The sequence below is a fragment of the Mustela erminea genome, chromosome 11 (genome assembly GCF_009829155.1).
Source record: "Mustela erminea isolate mMusErm1 chromosome 11, mMusErm1.Pri, whole genome shotgun sequence".
Taxonomy (NCBI): domain Eukaryota; kingdom Metazoa; phylum Chordata; class Mammalia; order Carnivora; family Mustelidae; genus Mustela; species Mustela erminea.
The window spans coordinates 29,052,540-29,072,239 of NC_045624.1; the positions used below are offsets into that span (position 1 = coordinate 29,052,540).

The following is a 19,700-nucleotide window of genomic DNA, read 5'->3' on the forward strand; positions in this document are numbered from 1 at the left end:
CTGGCAGGACTAGCCAATCCAGTCTCGTGTATCCGTTAAGTCTGCCCGTGGTAAACGAACACGTGAAGGATCATTGTTCAGGCGAACAGGTGGTGGGAGAGTGGGCTCCGCGCAGAGGGAACAGTGATTTCAAAGACCCGGATGTGAGTGAGAGCATGGCGTGCTTGAGGAACTGAAACTTGCCCAGCAGGACTGAGCTCAGTAGCAGTGCGTGCATGAGTGTTTACACATGTGTGCACATTTGTGCATACGCACGGGTAGCAAGTCTACGGAGAACAGCAGAGGCAAGCTCTTGAATGGCCATGCCGGCAACAATTGAGTTCAGCCTTATTTTCTGCCTCTGCTTGCAACTCTCCCTATCACTTTTGTTCTATCCTCTCCCCTCTGTTTCTCCTCTCCTTTTGTCTTCATTGTGTTTGAGAAGATTGATGGGGATCATCAAAGCCGTGCTGGGAGACATACGACTGAACACAGGATCTGGCACAGAGAAAGTGCTGCAGAAATGTTTGCTGTCTGCTGTGATGAACTAATCTTGAGTTTGGAACCTAAATAAAAGTAGGAGCCACAAGCACTGCAGTTCCCGAGAGGGGTAAAGTGGGGACTCAAAGCAGAGTCGTCCTGAAGGAACTGTAACCTTGACTGTAGCCTTCAAATAACATTCAAGGACATTCAACTCAAAACCATTAATAAGGAACTGTCATCTAATCCAGACTCCAACCCTTCAGCTACCCCAGATATTAAATCCGTCAACTTATCTTAAGGGACTTTCCCCTCCCCACATTACCTCCGAGAGGCTGAATTTGGATCCCTGACTTGGGCCACATTCTACCTGTTCTCCTGCTTTTGGATCAGAGATCTGACACCGAGGCAGGCAACGTTTTAGAAGGCAAAGGGGATTGTGTCATCTGTGCTGGGGAACTTGAGGAGGGATCAACACCACACACACACACACACACACACACACACACACACACACACACACCCCTCATTCTATTTATACAGTAAATGGACAGCTTCCCGTCTCCCCTGAACAAAGGCATGAAGTTCCGCCTGCCCTGAACTCGCCTTGCTCTAACAAGTGCTGCTGCTTCTCTTACTTACAGATAGTGCCTTTCTTTTCTTTTCTTTCCTTCTTAGACTTCTATTCAGTGCTTTTCTATAAGAACTGGTCAGAGGCCTCTAACTCTTCCCCTTTCTGAATATTCAAGCAAAGATAAAACTAATGATACTACTTCAAAGACTTTTTTTTTAAAGCAATCAGTCAGAAATCATCTTCAAAAAAGCCACCCTTTCCCTAAAGTACTCATTGATACTGACAATTTCATTTGTGGTTTCAGCATGAGTCTTTTAAGGTGTATGAAATGTTCGTGGGGTAAAGGGATACTTAAAGATGAATCGCTCTGATCCACCCCTCAGTTCTTTATTTTTTATAGCATGGCATCCCCTTTCTTGTCTTAGGAGTTCAAAGCATTATTCATAATGTGTTAATGGGACATGGTCTCCTTATTTCCAGGAATAAGTATAACGGATTTGAAATCCTAATCCTTAAGTACATTATCTCCTTTGATTTTTACGAAGGTGGCTGACTCTTATATAATGCCTTGTAGGTCCTTTTTCAGACACCAACAAAGATCCTTACAGGAACCATAAAGTTCATGTAGCCTAGAGGGAATGGGCCTACCTGTGTCAAGAAATGCAATCCATCCACTGGGAGATGAAATCCAATTCCCAAAGTTTTGATGATCACAAGGATATTGAGTAAATTTTCCCTGAGAAATAATCAGAATTCTGAGGTCATAAACCTTGATTACATTTCTTGGTATTTGTGCTTAACATAAACAAATACAATGGAGTTCTTTTAAGATGTGATAATTGGCATATAAGACTAAATTCTCATTTTATAGATTTGGCATATTTTAGGGGTTTTTTTTTGTTTGTTTTTTTGTGGACAGAGTTTTATGTGTCAGTGGGTATGTTTTTACCTGTAGAAAATATAAATGTGGATACTGAAGAGCTCTCTTGTTATGGATACAAAAAGTATTTTGAAACATTTTAAACCGGAGTTCTAAACTTCAAGCTGTCCTTTCCACAAAAATCTCGATAAAATTCAATCACCTCAACGGTGACTTTTCTTTTTAACTCCAAATGCTAATGACAATTCTTGTTGCAGAAACTCACCTCTTCAAAACCTTGTGAATAATCTGTAGGTGATTGGAATTGAGCCACTGAACACCACCAACAACCAACACCGTCTGGCCTGTGTTCTCCAGGGGACGCGATCTGAAATCCAGAAAGGAAAACAACACATGTTGCCTTGAAACAGATGGTTAACATTTTCTCAGCAGTGCCTCACATTTCTCTGAGTCATAGCTAGCATCCCGATCACTGGACCTCCTAGTCCTTTCCAACTTGTTTTCAGTCACATTACTTGGGATTTAAGCTTTTCAGCACATTTGATAGACTGGGAGCAATGACGACCCCCAGCGAAACGTCGGTCCATTGTGGCACTGTGCCGTCCATAATAGTTCCACTGTACCTTTGCAAGAGATGTTCGAGCGCTTTCTCAAATGTTGGTCTCAATGAAGGGCTTATCCAGAACTGGGGATAGTAGGAGTAACTGATCAAAGTCTTCCCACCGTTGACGTTGTGATAGAATTTCGTGCCATGTACCTTCTGCCATTCCTGCAGGGTTTCATTCAGTCTTTCGATCAGGTAGTACATTATCCCTCTGTTGGTTGAATCTCCAATGAAAAGAATCTACGAGTTAGAGGAAAACATTTGCTTTCAGATCTGATGTTTACATGGTATGAGAGACAATACAAAGTAAGTCATTTGTTGAACAGTCCTAAAGCCACAAGTCTAATTCTTTGGAAGAAAGCCCTTTCAGCTGTTAGAAATGATGTTAATCATATTCTCCCCCAAACCTGTTCATTTTCCTCTCTTCCATATTCCCCATAATTTTATCAGCCACTGACCTGCTCAGTCATGTTTAAAGCTTTTTGCTTTAGGCTCTCTTGGGTTTCTCCACTTCCCTTAGGTAGTTTGCTTTCCCATCTAATGAGCTCAACAGATTTTATTGATTTGGATAGGCCTGAATCAGGGACCGTACGATGACTAACATAACATTAAAAAAAAAAAAGAAACTCAAAACAAAAAACAAATAAGCATGAGGTATCTTAGTGTTGTAAGAATACTTAGATATTTTTTCCCACCTCTTCATTTCATAGATGCGAAAACTGAGAATTCACAGAGGCTGGCTAGCTCAGTAGAAGTCATGCCACTGTTTGAGAAAAGAGCCAGAGGGCTGGACCCTGAGTCTCTGACTATGTCCCAGGGAGCAGTCCCCAGCACCATTTGCCCTGGAAGACTCTTACTCATCACCTCCTTCAAAACCCTCCCACTGCCCCGTGAAGCAGCTCTGCTTCAGGCTCCTATCACCCCAAAACTGTGGGAAAGGCTGCCCTCAAAGTCATGCTGTACCCGCGGCACTACTGGGATAAATTTCCCAATGCCTACTTCTGGAGCTTGCACCTTCATGCTCGAAAACCTTATTGGGTCTCCATTTTTCTGTATAGTCAAGCCCATGTGATTGAGGTTGAGCCAATATTTGCAGAATTTTTATTGCATATCAGACTCTGCTAGGTGGAGACTTCACACAGGGCACTCCTTTTAAATCATAATGGTGAGGTTTGAGTCATTATTTCCATTTCACAGAGGAGCAATCTGAGGCTCAGAAGGCTCAGGGAGCAATTGAAGGTTCATATATCTGGTAAATGGGGGAACACAGGACTCAAACCTAGGCCCTTTGACTCCAAACGCAGGGTCAATGGCCCCGTCCTCCCAATGCTTCCCTTCAGGTAAGCAGGTCAGACTCCTACTTTTTTGCTGAACATGATTTGCACTCCACAACATCTGTTTTCCCTTGTGCTAATCCGCCTGCCTAGCAAGCTCCTCCCTCGGCAACCCCACCTGTGTAAACGCTGCACAAGCTCAGACCCCAAAGAAAAAACCGTAACTCCCAGAGGGTCTTGTCCAGTGCCCCAGCTTGTCCAATGACCTTCTCTGTCCTCTGTAATTTCATTACATTTTTAATTTCCATTACAGATTTTATCAAAGACTACATGACATTATGGTTATTCCTGTCTGTGTCTTTTTTTCTCATCTCATGTCAAGAAATATTTGAGGTCAGAGTCAGGGTTAATTTCTAAATTCTAATTTCCCCCATACTACCATGCATACATTTCAAAAATACTTATTGAATTGAAAGTCAAAGGGACTTCTGTTCGAGACAATCCTTTTTAATGTCTTTGGACAGGTTTATTTCATTCTTCAGTTTTCTCTGTGTTGAGATTTCTCTTTCTGTTAGTCCTGCACATACTTTTCTCTGATTTTAATGGCAGCCATTGCTGGCATTTCTCAGGACTACTGCATTTGTCCATGCACAGCAAAGTGAGTGAGAATCTGCACATTTCATTCTTTCCATGGTAAGTGTATTCAATGAGCTGTGTGAAGAAATCCCCAAGACATCTCCGATTTGCCCTCAGATCAAACATCAGAAGCACCATCAAGCTAAACTGAATAATTTAGGGTGTCAAGGCCCCAGTCACTGATCCTCTTAAGTCAAGTTCCATTTGGGGCAATAAACATCTGATATGATAAAATAATTTGTGAAATCCCTTGAAATTCTTTTTACTGCATTTAACCTATATAACAATTTGTTTTTCTGATTTAGAGTTTTGATTTTTAAAAGGGAACTTTGAATAATTTGGAAAGCTCTTCATTTCAGATACTAGTAATTACCAGCTCCCTTTGGATCAGTTTGCTGGGGCTGCCGGGACAGAGTACCACAGACTGGGTGGCATATGCAACAGAAATTCATTTTCTCACTATTCTGGAGGTCAAAAGTCCACAATCAGGGTATTTGCGTGGTTGATTGCTTCTGAGGGCCTCTCTCCTTGTCTTGTAGATGGCCACCTTCTCTCTGAGTTTTCCACATGGTCTTTCCTCTGTGTGTGTCTGTGTCCTCATCTCCTCTTCGTGTGAGGACACTGGTCACATGGGATTAGGGCCCGCCCATAAGAGCTGATTTCGCCTTCATTACCTCTTTAAAGGCCCTGCCTGCCAACATGGTCACATTCTGAGGTGTTGGGTGTTAGGACCTCAACTTGAGAATTTGGTTGGATGGGAGAACTTTTCAGGTCTTAACACTGGTAAAAGACCTTTGAGACCAGCTTTTTTAAACTAAATTGCCACTACAGGTTTTCCGACGGGTTCTTTTCATCACGGTGTGGAGATGCAATCCCTCCTAGGGTATCTCTGGGCTGTCAGTAAGATCACTGGGGGTCTGTACTGTGGCCTACAGGGAGAGATACAGGGGCTTAGGAAACTCAAAGAAGCTGCTTGTTACTGAGAGAAGAACATTTTGGTCCCTTTTTTTGTGGCGTCCTACAAAGAGGCAGCCCACAAAAACGTCAGAGGCAAAAAGAGTTATGTGTCAGAATTCTAAGGTATAGTTACTTATTAACTAGATAATCTTAGATAAATTTTGACTGCTCCAAGGTTTCCTCCTCTTACGTGTAAAATGGGGGGGGGGGGAATAACAGCACCGCCTTAGAGAACATCAGTGAGATTGTCCCAGACATCTGGTTCCTGGCACACAGGAAGCTCCCAATGTGAGCCAGCATGAAGGCATAGGAAAGGCCCGTAGCGTGTGCGGAGCGATCCAGGGGGTCTTGCAGTGCATTGCTAAGCACTTTAAATTCAGCAGCTTGTTTAGAGGAAACGTCAGAGAAGATGGGGAGTGTCTCAGTCAGAGCGCTTGCCCTGCGAAGTCTGCTGCAGATTCCCCCCCCTTCACCCCCCCTTCCCCGGACTCACAAGGCTGCTGGTGAAGCCTGAGCTCTGGATGCAGAACCGGGAAGAGCTCACCACCCTGAGCAAACCAGCACTGTCAGAACCAGCCCTCGCCTCTCCATCCCTGACCAGGGACCAACAAAGAGCTGCGGGGCTTGGGAGAAGGAAGCCTCACCACCACCATGTGCAAAACGAGTGCTAAATTGCAAATAACTAGGTAGCGTTTTTCAAGTCTGGTGGTCAGGACTCTGGGAGGAATATTTCCTAGAGAACTGTTTTCTCCCAGAGCCTTTCTATTCTATGAAAGAGAGAGATGATAAGTTCTAACTAAAATGAAAATGCAGCTGTGATTTTAAGATGGCCTGTTCTGTAGTGGAGCAGTTTTGTAAGAGGCTGACGGGTATTCTTAACTAATAGATTTCTAACTTCGAAAGGTCAGTTCTTTTAAGTGCATGTACACAATTGAAAAACAACGTCAGGAAACAAGAGTGGATTCCCCCCCCCCCCCCAGTTACATGGCTAACAGCCAATCTTTATATCTTTTAGATCCTTCAATTTGGGGAATTTTCAAAAAGGAAATTTGTACATTATTTGTTTTAAAGGTCGACATTAAAAGGCCTAAATTTCCATAAAAATACTCAAAACTGGCCATAAAATTTGTAAATAACTCTTCTTTCCCGTCAACATTATTGCTTCACACTAGCATGTATAGGTGCTGGTTGGCATAGGCAATTAATGAAAAAAATGTGATCATTAAATATAAGTAACTAGCAAGCAATTATAAAAATAACCAACGTCAGCAATAGCTAGTTTACCCCCCCCCCCCCCCCCCGCCCACCAAAACAGCAAAGATTTTGAAAGCCCCTATAATCTTATGAGCTTGGGGAAATGACCCCTCTCACTTACAACTGTGTAAGGACCACAAGGAAGAGGTTTTATCTTCTTTCTTTTCAACTGTTGAATCCTGAGACCCAGAATAGTGCCTGGCATAAGAGTCAGTTCTTATGTGTTAAATGGATGAGGGGAAACTTTGCTGTTGTGTGTATAAACTGGCAAATTTTAAGGAATTCCACTTCTAGGAAATATTTAAGGATGTCTATTACAATATATTTTAAAAGCAAAGTACAATGGAAACAGTACAAATGTCTTCCAGATTCCTTCTATTAAGGTATAATCATCCACTTGAACTTTTTTAATCTTTTAACAATGATACTGTAATACAGTGTGATGGGGAAGATTTCAGTTAACTTTTATCAAAAGCTCATTGCAATCCGAATATAAGTGATGATAGTATGTTTGTGAAAGGAAAGCGCGTGGATGTGTAGAAAGGGTCCTGGAAAGTTACTCGCGGTTATTTTGCAGGGGAGGATATGACAGTTTATTCTGTTTTCCAAAATGAACATAGTAAGTCCATTCTGTTTAGAAATATTTTGAAAATTCACATAAAAATAATCAGCTTAAACAAATTTTATTTCTACTTTTGTGAAACAGTGGCTTAAGGGTCGGTTTAATAAACCCATCACAGGAATCGTGCGAATCCTATTTTGGATCCTGGTGGCAACTTTATTCCAAAGTTCTGGTTCTCCAGTGCAAGAGGGGAACCCAAGGTGGGCTCTGCAGAGGAGCAGAAGCCTCTGTGCCTGGCTGTGTCCTGGGAGGCAGGACCTCAGCTCATCAGTGGGAGACAAAGATGTGTTTAGAGGAGTTTTGTATCTGTTCTAGCTCTAAGACCCAGCAGCAGGCAGATTGTCACTGAGAAGTTTACAGGGGCTGGCGTATTTCCTACTCTTTTTCACACCACCGTGGACCAGAGGACCTAGAAGCGTATCATGTTTCTAGGCTCTATTAAAGCTTAGGGCTTCTTTAAAATTCACCGTATTAGAAACACATGAAATGGTTTAATTATCTTCGCTTTCATTCCCTCATATTATATAGCCCCTGTATTAGGTGAGGTAGGCTACAGGCTATAACAAATAGAGCCCCCCCAAAGTAGAATGGCCTACATACGATTGAAGTTTATTTCTCCTTCAGGAACATAGTCCAGGTGGTTCCGGGCAGGTGTATGTGTGGGGTGTGGGCAGGGTCCCCAGATGGTTAGACGGTGCCTACTTCAGTGATGGTTTTGAAGAGCTTTGTAGGCATTGATATTCGGCTGAGGGAAGGGGTAAGGAGATGCCAGGGTGTCTGTGGGCCCAGCAGGGCGGCTGAGCACATCACTGCTGCTCACACATTCCACGGGTTAGAGCTCCCATCTATGACAGCACCTACTTTCAAGGGAGACTGAGAACTGTAGTCAACTACATTGGCCAGGAAGAGGAGGAAATGGGTCTGATGAACGCTTAGCTAGCCTTTACACATTCTCCTACATGCTGTCTTTCTGGGGAAGAAACTAAAACCTAGACTCAGAGTCTTCCACGTGTGAATTAGCGAAAGTATGAAGCACATGAAAGGCTACATTTATAATCCCTATGATGCAGAAAAGGATTTCTTTGTCCCTGAGACAAAAAATAGCAGGAAGTATTGTTAATATTAATATCAGTATTAGCAGTAGTGAAAATGCAACCAAGATTGGGAATTTTGGCTGAAATATAAAAGTATAATCATTTTCTCTTAAAAAGGGGGGGGGTGCACCTGGGTGGTTCAGTGGTTAAAGCCTCTGCCTTCGGCTCAGGTCATGATCTCAGGGTCCTGGGATCGAGCCCCACATCGGGCTTTCTGCTCAGCAGGGAGCCTGCTTCCTCCTCTCTCTGCCTGCCTCTCTGCCTACTTGTGATCTCTGTCTGCCAAATAAATAAATAAAATCTTTTTTTAAAAAAAGTGTAATGATTTTCATTCTATTCATCATCAATGAAGAGAACTAACAATGGTGCTACTTAAACAGGCAAATATTGTACTCTATTACCTCTTTCCTGCAGAGTCATCAAAAGTACCAAGGGCATAGCTAGCAAAGCAAGTTATAGAGAAATGAAAAGAGAAGCACTGGCGACTATCTGGGTTGAGTCAATATAAAGGCAGTAAAATGCTGGAGCTCGTTAGCTTCTCAGATTCTCCTTATCTGTTGAGGCTGAAAAAGAATTGGTGTCTGTAGAATCAATAGGCCAGAAAAAAACCCTTGATTTTAAATAATTTTCCTCCTTCCTTTCTTTCTTCGTAACAGAGATTCTATCTTAAGTGTTCACAGAAATAGGGATATTTCTTCAGAACAAGCAAAATGCATGTAGATGCCAAGACAGGACTCAGCTCAACTCACAGGAGCCCACTGAAACCTTCCGGGAGAGGAAGTCACATAGGCATGCCATAGAAGCTACTTGTCCATTAATCTTGTCCATTAATGCTCTCTCATAGGTAAATAAGGAAATGACAGTGAGGTGAAGGGGCGTTTTACACACTACCTCTAATCCAGGGCCAACCATAGCCCATCCATCTAGAAAGTTCCACAGTGATTCTGATGAGCCCTGTGATTAAGCTTCACTGCTCTCATAAGATACTCATTTCTAAATGAAGCAAGGGGTCATTCAGTCCTACTAGGAGGCTAAGGCTGATCAGAGAGCTAATGATATTTAGGGTATGATGAAAATCTAGCTCAGCAAAGCAACTGTCCGTGAAATATAATATGGTTACAATGAATGTTTCCAATGGTGCATATTGATTAAATTGACTATAGGTAACCAGCCAAGTTGCTCTTTGGGGCCTAGAACAAATGTAAATTGCCATTTAGGCAAATCACCCTCAAATACATGAAATTTGGCAAAAAGGAAAAACAAACCACTAAACTCTATCACCCAGACACAGGTCTTCTAGCTGTGTGGAAGGAAATTATTGATCCTTATTGCCACTGCATCTGGACTGAGGGCATTACGGATAAGCCATTCTTTCCTGGTGAGAGTGAGGTGATTTCCTTCCCCTTTATTCTTCCCTTTATATCGAAACTGAAAGAAACCATGAATTGTGTAACTGTAACATATTAGTCAGAACACATTATTATAAATTAGCCACACTTCAAAAATTTAAACACCTTCAAGTCCAAGACACTACTTAACTTGCTAACATTACTTAAAGATGTAAGTTACATTTCCTGTTTTAACAGCTGAGTTTAAGTACTTTCAGTAAATACTGCCTTATTATATTTTCCTTTCTTAATTGCGCTCTTCTCTCAGATACTGTTTTAAATTCTGAGCTGTGTTTTCAACTGACAAACAAAATAAGGGCTTGCTTAATTCCGTTTGGTCAGGCTCCTAAATTTTTTCCATTGTAAATTTGATTATCATATTTCTAAACTATAGCCTCTAAATTTCGCACTGTGATTACAAAGTTATGCTCTGATAAATTTTTGTGGATGTTCCATTCAGAACTTATTAAGTAAGAGGTGGGTATGTATTTGGAGAAATGTGTGAGAGTGTAATTGAAAACATAGCTTGTATTTTTCTATTGATTTAGCTTTGACTCAGCACAGTTACACAACACAAAACCTCTACATAGCTGTGAAATCACTCATACTTGGATAAGTTGAGGGTTTAAAAGGAGCCCCACGTTTACCTGCCCTTCATACACAAACAAGTGTGACATTGAAATGGGCTACAAATGCTTTGAGGGGAAATCTTTTCTTTTTTTTTCTTTCTCTCTCTTTTCTTTCAAATGAACATATAATGTATTATTCGTTTCTGGGGTACAGGTCTGTGACTCCTCCGTCTTACAGAATTCACAGCTCACTGTAGCACATACCCTCCCCACTGTCCATCTCCCAGCCCTCTAGCCCCCTCCCCTCCACCAGCCCTCAGTTTGTTTCCTGAGATTAAGAGTCTCTTATGGTCTGACTGCTTTGAGGAGAAATCTTGTTCCCATGTTTCCTCTAGAGACCAACCTCCTATTCGCATCACTGTAGCAAAGGCAAACCAGTGAGTCTAGAAAGTAACAGTGCAGCTCACATGCTTCCAAGCACAGTGTGGCTGTTAGTCAAAGTTACTAGAAACTTGAAACATTCTTTAAATCTCAATGGATTTGTGCCTTGTTCCATCCCCACAGGTGGGCATGCATTTCCAAGTATAGCCTTGCATTCATCGTCTGTTCCCTCCAATCCAAAGGAAATCCAAGAAGGTACTAGCCCTGGAGGGATCGGACTTTCACTGCATAGTCTTTGCGGGCTCGGGGAGGGGGAGCATGAAGATCCTTATTTTTTTCTAGTTCATTTTTTCCAGTCCAAGCCATTTCAAAGTAACGAGTTTGGTAGATCGCCTGTAACAACCACCATAGTCCTGTGTAGGCACTTTTAACAACCTTCCAGAACCTTGAAACCCAGAGTGCCAGCCTCGAGCTGCTCTCTACGTCTGCAATACACTATGTTCTAACAGTCGCTTCTCTCATGGATCTCCTTCTACTAGAAATTTAGCTTTTTGGAGGATCGCGTTTGTATGCCCCTAGAATAGATTCTTAACTCAACAAAAGCTAGATGAGCGAATGAGCAGTGGAACATCAAGAGAGTTACAAAGTCTTGTTTTTACAAGTTTTCTGATGTGCGGCAGCAGAGTTAATCTGATGGAGCCGGTGCATAGACAACCACCTTGTCCGATGGGATCAGAGCTGTAGTACAGACTTGCGAACTGCCTGCGGGTCCAAGCTCCCACTGCTCCACAGCCCTGCTATCCTTATGCAGATGGGAAGGACATTTCTGTACCAAGTCGCTCAAGTAACCTGTTTCTTTTGAATGTTTGACATAGTAGAAAGTGAGTCTTCCCCCTCCCCCCAGAAATGTCATTACATATGGTGTTTAAAAAACAAAATATTTATGTTACTTGTTTTTCTATTTTTGTAGTTGGTACGCTTTAACATACATATGAAAAATTCTGGGTAGGATGAGAATGGTCTTCGCTTAGGAATGGAAGAGTTTTAAGATACTTTGTATATTCTTCTCATGGAGAGTGAGAAATAAATGTATCGGGAAAACTTTATGTTAACCTAATTCTATTCATAAATGGAGTTTTCTTAATGTAAGTGCTATATGATAGTCACGATGGTGAACATTTATACAATGATGTCTGGGCTGTGTGGTGTGTGTGAACCTGTCTGTATGGTATCCTGTCCCATGGTCGTAAATATAAAATTTCTTGCTCTGACTTTCTCTCTCCTTTGGATTTCCACTGCCTCTGCCCTGGTTCTGACTTATACAACCTTTTAAAATACAGATTTTTTAGATTAAAAAAATGCTCACCCATGAAAATGACAACCATACCATACAGATATTTTAAAAAAGATCTCTTCACCCTTTGCCAACCACGCTTTGCTCCCTGAGCTGGCTTCATGGGCATGTGACCCAGGGGGCTGCCCAGAGTCCGTGCAGTGGGAGGGTCCTGGGCTTGCTTTCCTGCTCTGCTGTTACCGTCTTGGAACTCTTAATCATTTTGAACACAGGGTCCTGCATTTTCGTTTTGCCTGGGCCTTGCCAAATATGCGGTTAGTCCTGTCATAACACCATCCCTCTCCTGCTCCCCTTCACTTAGGTCATCGTTCTTGATGGTGTTATTTCCAGAATGTTCTGTGTATGCAGGCATGTTTACATGTGTGTATTAGTTTTTACATCAATAGCATTATACGATACATATACTATAGAATATATATTCTATCTTTGAATCCATACTTTAGAAATCTGTACTTAGAATCTATACTTGCTTTGACTCCTCAAGGTTGTATGATGGAATTCTTCCATTAAAGAGTCTCTGCCACCCCCGCACCCGTATCCCCCTCTCTGTAGGCAGTCTCTATACTGTTGTGGAAGGATTTTTCTAATTCTGGCCATGTCTCTCTTCTGCTAAAAATGTACAATGCTTCCCTGCAGTATATAGAATACATTCGTATCCGGGTAAACACATCAAACTCTGTGGAACCATGGCCAGTGTGCCAGTCAACCAGAGATCTGAGCAGGAGGGTCTGAATGGTGCCTCTGGACTAAGATACTCACTAAGATAAGCCCTCACTACTAAGCAGTCCGCCAGCTGGTCTCCGCCAGGATCACCTAATCTGAACACAGGGTTTATTTTCAGACTTTGCAACATCCTCTGTAACAGGTAAAAAAAAAAAGGGGGGGGGGTCTTCCCTTTTTCTCACCATTACTTTGTACAGTTGCTAATAACCAGCCTTGAAATTAACAAAAACTGTTATCATTTGTGCTGCCATCCACCTCCCCCCAGTTTCTATACTGAAACCCTACCCTGGTATTAGGAGGTGGGACATCTGGAAGGCAATCAGGTTTAGATGAGGTATTGAGGGTGGGGTCTCCATGACGGGATTAGTGTATTTACAAAAAGAGGTGGACCAGAGCTCTACCTCTGTCTTGTGACCGCCACAGAAAGGCGGGGGATGGAGGCTGGGAAGGAGCTCTCCTCAGAACCCAGCCCGGCTGGTCTCCAGATCTCAAGATTTCACAGCCTACAGAGCTATGAGAAATGAACATCTGTTGCCTAAGCCACCCGGTCTACAGTATTTTAAGACAGATGAGGGAGAAGGCTTTTTTGCTTTCTGCAAACTATTTAATCTACATTACAGGATTAGATCATATAGGCTTCTTTTACTTTATGGATGAAGAACATGAGCCGGGGAAACAGTATGTGTCATGTCAAAAGCCATGGAATTTAGTTATGAACTTAAATTAGCATCTACTGCCTTTCAGGTTAATAGACTGTGACATCTTGGAATTTTCCTGAACGCTCTAAATTCTGAGGTCAGAACAGTATTCTGGAAGACTTTAGAGATGTCTAACTATTGCAGCAACAACTATTTTCATTGCTTCCAGTCCTGCATTTCTTAGATGTGGATGTTGGATTGTCCAAGTTGGTGGTTAAAAATGCCAGAGTAGTAGCCGTACATCTGTGTGGGATCATGGGAGAATTAGTCAACCTCTCTGAGGTTTAGTTTTCTCAAGTAGAAAACATATAATAGCTATCTCACAGATTTATGATTGGAAATAAAGATTTTAACCTATCCGTTTATTCAACAAATATTTGTTAAGTGGCCATTACATATCAAAAAGTTGAGCTAAGCAGTGAGATTATGTTAGTGATTCAAACATGTCCATCCTCATGAAGCTTACCGTCTGGTCAGACTTAAGGTATGAAAAATGTAGCTGCACACTTATTTCCTTGCACAGAATCAATTCTCAGTTAATAAGACTGATGGTTCATACATTTCTAGATGTTTATGTTCTTCTCTTTCCTTTTTGAAAGTAACTAAGGGAGATTGGGGCACCTGGGTGGCTCAGTGGGTTAAGCCTCTGCCTTCGGCTCAGGTCATGATCTCAGGGTCCTGGGATCGAGCCCTGCATCGGGTTCTCTGCTCAGCAGGGAGCCTGCTTCTTCCCTCTCTCTCTGCCTGCCTCTCTGCCTACTTGGGATCTCTGTCAAATAAATAAATTAAATTAAAAAAAAAAAAAGTAACTAAGGGCTGCTTCATCTTCGGGGCTACTCCCTGTCATGAAAATTGGGGCATTTATATTGGAATCACCATGAATGAGAATGTCTATCCTCCTGCCCTGCCCTTCCACCCTCCCCCACCCCCATCATTATTTTCAAATTATTTGCTAGTAGAGGATCTGAACCTAGGCTGATCTGAAAAACTGGCATACGTTCATTCCAGCATTCTTTCCCTAACACATGAACAGAACTTTAAAAAAAAAAAAAAAAAGAAAATAGGGTTTTGAACTCAGTCTTTCCCCTATGTGAGTGCTTACAAACACTTTATAAGGAAATGTCTGTCTAATAAAAAGTACTTTGAGAATCTGGATAAGGATTACTTACTTCATGTTAACCAGGCATCTCAGTCTACGTGCCCAGTTCACACGTCCAAGAGCTCGGCCGGGATCTACCTACTCAGAGCGCGCCTAGCAAGGAGACACTGCATGTCCGACAGATCAGCTTAGAGGCCTCACTAAAGGGAAAGCAGCCTAGTGAGGTCCACGTGAGACCTGCCCGGGAACGTGAAAGAAGATCAGGAAGGTTAGCGTGTCATGCACTCGGGAAGCTCTAGCAGAAGTGAGCCTGACATGCAGGGACATTTCATTGCTCCAGCAAGCGAACTCCAGATGTCTTGCTGCCACCCTGGGGCCTGCTGGGGTGGCTGCTGACAAGGCCAGCTGCCCCGGACTGTTGTCTCTCTGCTGACGTGGCAAGCTCTTACCAACGTGTGCTGAGAAAACCAGCATGGAATTGGGGCAGCATGGGACAGGACTTTAATGTCGTCCATCTGTCAAGTAGACTTATTTGGAAATAATGGAGCATTCTGAGCAAGGATCGTTCAGGCCCTTCTAGGATAACATTTACCCATGACTCTAAAAGCCAACTGCATGCGGTTAGATATCATCTGCCGAGTAAGAGAGCAGGAACAGGTCTAGTCAATGCAATGGCATGGCTCTTGGTGCTACCCGTGGCATGAATGAGAGGCTTCCCCCCACTGGATCCAGAACCTACCTTCCTTCCTCCCAGGCACTGCTGGAGTTGGGGCTTAGTGAGAACACCATATTGGCAGTTGTGGGGTTGCCAAGTTATTTCTCTCCAGTCGCAGGTCCTGTTGTCTGAACAGCTAAGGCAAGGCACGATCCATTGGCCTGGAATGGAAAGCGAAGCCTTTGTTCAGATTTTCCCAGTGAAACGAGTTTTTCAGTCACTGCGGTGAGAACACCACTCGTCACCGTGTAAGTCCACGGAGTGAGGCACGGCCCCCCGCCAACCAGATAGAATTGAAACATGTAGAAAGGTTCTGAAGTAACACAGCCCATGCCGAAATCAAGTAGGAGTCCTGCTCTGTGAAACTACCTTCTTGACGAAAAACCAAGCAATTGGATGCTCCTCCATTATTACTTATTTTTAAATAATGCATTAGCACTTAATAGGACCAAAGTAGATGGGAAGCCACTCATATTAAGGCAGTTGGCCACACATCCTCATTGACCTAACACGCGCTTAGGTTAGCAATCCAATAATAGATATAGTCCCTGCTCTCAAGAGAGTCAAGGTATAAAAGAATTACTTTAATATTCCGGTAACTTGCTATTTTTGAAGACTAGGTATTGTTCCTTAACTTGATCAGTGACCATTTTGGTGTGAATCTCTTCAGCACGTTCTAAGCTCTAGTGCCTTCATTTCTTCAGCAGCAAGAGAGGTGGGAGGATTTCATGGGCTAATGCACGTTATAATTACGATGTCATATTTACCTTTGTTACTAACAGACTTCAGGCACAAAGTAGGTCACAAGCTTTAGTAAATGTTTATGAGATAAATGAATTGTTCGCAATGCATTTGAGATCTTTTCTATTTTATTGATAAAGTGATATGTATTCAAATACTTCCAATTTTAGTGTGAGTTGACATATTAATGATTTATTAGAAAAAAATTCAAAATATGACTTTTTTTTTGCTTTTTGTTTTTTCCTTCTTCATCTTTTCAGAAGTAGAGTTTGAACCCGTACACTGAATATGGAGTGATTACTCACATCCTTTGTGGACAATACCTTGACATCTCCAGCAATCAAAGGCCTTACCCTCAAGGTCTTGTTTATGTTACCACTAGCTGTTTCTCTTCGAAATAACGAGGAGGTAAATATTCCTAGCTGCTTTTTGAGTTAGAAAGAAAAAAAAAATGAACAGCTTTACCCACTCTGGCTTTACTTTGTGGTTCTGGTAACAAAACTATTTGGTGTGACACTAATTTTAGTGAGAATTCCTAATTTCAGGTGATGAATATGGTGCATTAACATTTCATGACCTCAGGGACGTCAGAACTGTGTATTTGTGGAATAGTTAGAAATAATACACTATGAAAGAAGATCAAGTTTACGGCTCACAGAAAAGGAAAAAAAAAATTGTGGGTCTATTAAGAGAGAACTGGGGGAGATAAAATAGTACTCCCTGGGAGGATTTTAATGTATTATGTAATTGAAATATCTACCCTACTAGATGTTAGGTGTTATTGGTGTTAAAACCTAATAACTAAAAAAAAAAAAAAAAATTACATTTCACAGCACGTGTCAGATGCTAGGGATATTCTGAGCACTTTAATATATTAACTTATGTAAACCTCTTAATTTACAATGCTAAGCCTCAAGAAATTTATAATCAGGTTAGAGGGTTACAATTTATACAGTAAAATAGTTACAACACAATAAAGGTAAGGCATAACTGAGTAAAGAGATCTGTGTGGTGCCAATAGGGTGTGGGCTCTGGAGACATACACACACCTGAGCTCCGCCTCCAGCAAGCTGCACGGGCCTCAATGAGGCCCATTAGAGTTACCTACAAAGCTTTTTAAAATCCCCATGCTCAAATTGTATCCTGGACTGATTAAATCAGAACCACTGGTATGGAACTGAGGCACCCGGATTTTTTTAATGCTTTTCAGGTGATCCTAATTTGCAGCCACGGTTGAGAACCACTATTTAACTTGGAAAAATTCTCTCTAGGAGAAAAAAAAATATAGCACCTAACATAGTGCCTGATACCTAGCAACCAAGGGATAGATTTTTCCCCCCACCTTAAGTAAGCTGTGGCAGTTCAGAATAAGGAAAGCATCGTGAGCGTCAGAGTTTCTGGAAGGTCAGGTCTTCTGGATAGATCAGATTTGGAGAGATAGAATGGGTGGTACTTTGGGTACAGTGACGAGGTAGCCCTAACAGCAGTAGGATTGAAGAAGTAAGAGGCCTCCGCAAAAGGTTCCATGTAGGAGAGAAAAAGAAGTCTTCTAGGTAAAAGGCATTTCCGAAGTTTTCAGATGTAGAGAAGAGCAGTGCTACTAAAAGACATGACATAGAGAGGCGCCTGGGTGGCTCAGTGGGTTGAGCCTCTGCCTTCAGCTCAGGTCATGATCCCAGGGTCCTGGCATCGAGCCCCGCATCGGGCTCTCTACTCAGCAGGGATCCTGCTTCCCCCACTCTCTCTGTCTGCCTCTCTGCCTACTTGTGATCTCTTTCTCTGTCAAATAGATAAATTAAAAAAAAAAAAAGACATGACATAGAAAAAAATTTATTTTCTCCTTCTTGAAAAACTTCAGTCTCTAGACTGAATGCAGTTCATGACCCCTGTCCATTATATACATATTATATATTACATATACATTATATATGTCTATATCCTAAATGACATAGAAAATTTAGGAGAGATGTTGAATAATGAACGGCAAAATGAAGACTGTCCTCAAAATGCTTATTTCTCCATGCAATTCTCTTTGTAATTATTCTGTGGTTTTCATTCATCTTGCTTCTAATTCTAACTTTGCCCTGGAATATAGGATTTGTAATCAATAACCACCTCCTGCATATATATCTTTACATCTTCATAAAGATGTAAAGTGGTCAGTGGGCATCCTCTCGAATGGAGTTGAAATGGGGCTTTGGGTCTCCTGTCCATCCTCCTCTTTTACAGATGAGGTAAACTGAGGACCCAAGAATTGAAGGACAGAAGTGGGATCATACAGTTAATGACTCGCTGGACCAGAACTAAGGTCTTGGAGTCTCCAGTTTGCTGATCCTTCTGTCATGTTAGGCCCGGGGAGCACAACACCATCAGCCAGAAATGAAAGATGGCACAACGATCTCTTTGGTAGCACTTACAGGAAAACACACAGATATGTTATTTTAATGAATTTATCTTTATATTGAAATGTGGAATTTATTTAGTGGGTTCCTATGTCGACAGAGACTACGTTAAAAATATAGGATGGTGGCATATTAGGGACCTAAATGTGTATCTGCTAATGAGACTATATTTAGTACTATTTTTAAGGGCTTGGTTTTCATCAGATCCTTGAGAATTTCAGAGTGCGTGCTTCCTCTCCCCCAAACACTCTCTCCCCCTCTAACCTTGCTGACAGCTAATTTTGTACAAACTGGGGCCTTCTTTGGCCATTTGCTTCTAAAGCTGAAGAAGCAAGAGGCCGATTGCAGGCACAAAAATCCAAATATGGGGACAATTAGTTTGTGGGCATAAAATCTCAAGCACATCAAAAGGACTCCTGATTGGGTCTCTGAAAATTTGGCCCCAATGGTTCATACTGCTATATATTTATATAGTCATAACTCTTTGCATTTTTGTATTGGTTAAAAATGCCCCCCTTTTTTATTGTGATTTAGTAATGCTGCTTGAAAGAGACATCTGTATAACATCAGCAGGACTGGAGTTTCTTGATATTTTAAATGATACCAGCTCTTAACTAAAATTGTCAAAAAGAGAGACATAAATTCTATGTTATATATTTAAACTTTGAATGAATCAAAGCTGTGACTTCTGAAATAGAGTATGACATGTGTTTTAGGGAATGACATTATGAGGAATAAAAATGGCTTTTGGGAGAAGTTATTTGGTTTATAATTGTAGCTTTATATTTAATGTACGTTAGGGTTTAGCCATTTACGTGAATCAGATTGGCTGACATAATGGAGAGAAGAAATTCACCTTTGTGACTTGGGGCCATGGTGAGATGTAAAATCATATAGATGGCACTGACTCCTGACTCTATGTTATAAAATAAAGCAGTTTTCACTTAAGGGAAAAAATACATCATATGTTCAACTTTAGAAGTATTAAAGTACAAGCTGTCATATTTTCTTGCTACAAAGAAAAGATGGTACTATCTTTTGTTTTCATATCATAAAATGCATTTGGAGCTATTTTTCTTTAATGTTATTCTCATTCAAAAATCATTGTATAAATTTCTTCATCAGAATAGAAGAATTGTTTTTTTCTTTCTTAAGCAAGAGATTTTACTCTTGGTTGTGTCTTATAGTTAAATTATTTTCTAAAGGCTAAACATCAACTTAAAGATTAAAACAAACAAACAAACCTGGCACTCAAAATTGTATTAGCTAGTGTTAT

General features: G+C 41.5%; 1 protein-coding gene across 6 annotated transcripts in view; it reads right to left on the minus strand.

Moving 5' to 3' along the window:
• The window catches only part of CPED1 (cadherin like and PC-esterase domain containing 1), a 265,826-nt gene that overhangs the window by 18,128 nt on the left and 227,998 nt on the right, over positions 1-19,700 (minus strand). For all 6 annotated transcript variants that reach the window (XM_032305800.1, XM_032305802.1, XM_032305801.1 and 3 more), the window contains 4 exons: positions 15,306-15,442; positions 2,537-2,757; positions 2,179-2,280; positions 1,682-1,769 (listed from right to left, as the gene is read on the minus strand). In XM_032305800.1, coding sequence (XP_032161691.1) covers positions 1,682-1,769; positions 2,179-2,280; positions 2,537-2,757; positions 15,306-15,442 — 548 coding nt within the window. The remainder of the gene's footprint in view (positions 1-1,681; positions 1,770-2,178; positions 2,281-2,536; positions 2,758-15,305; positions 15,443-19,700) is intronic.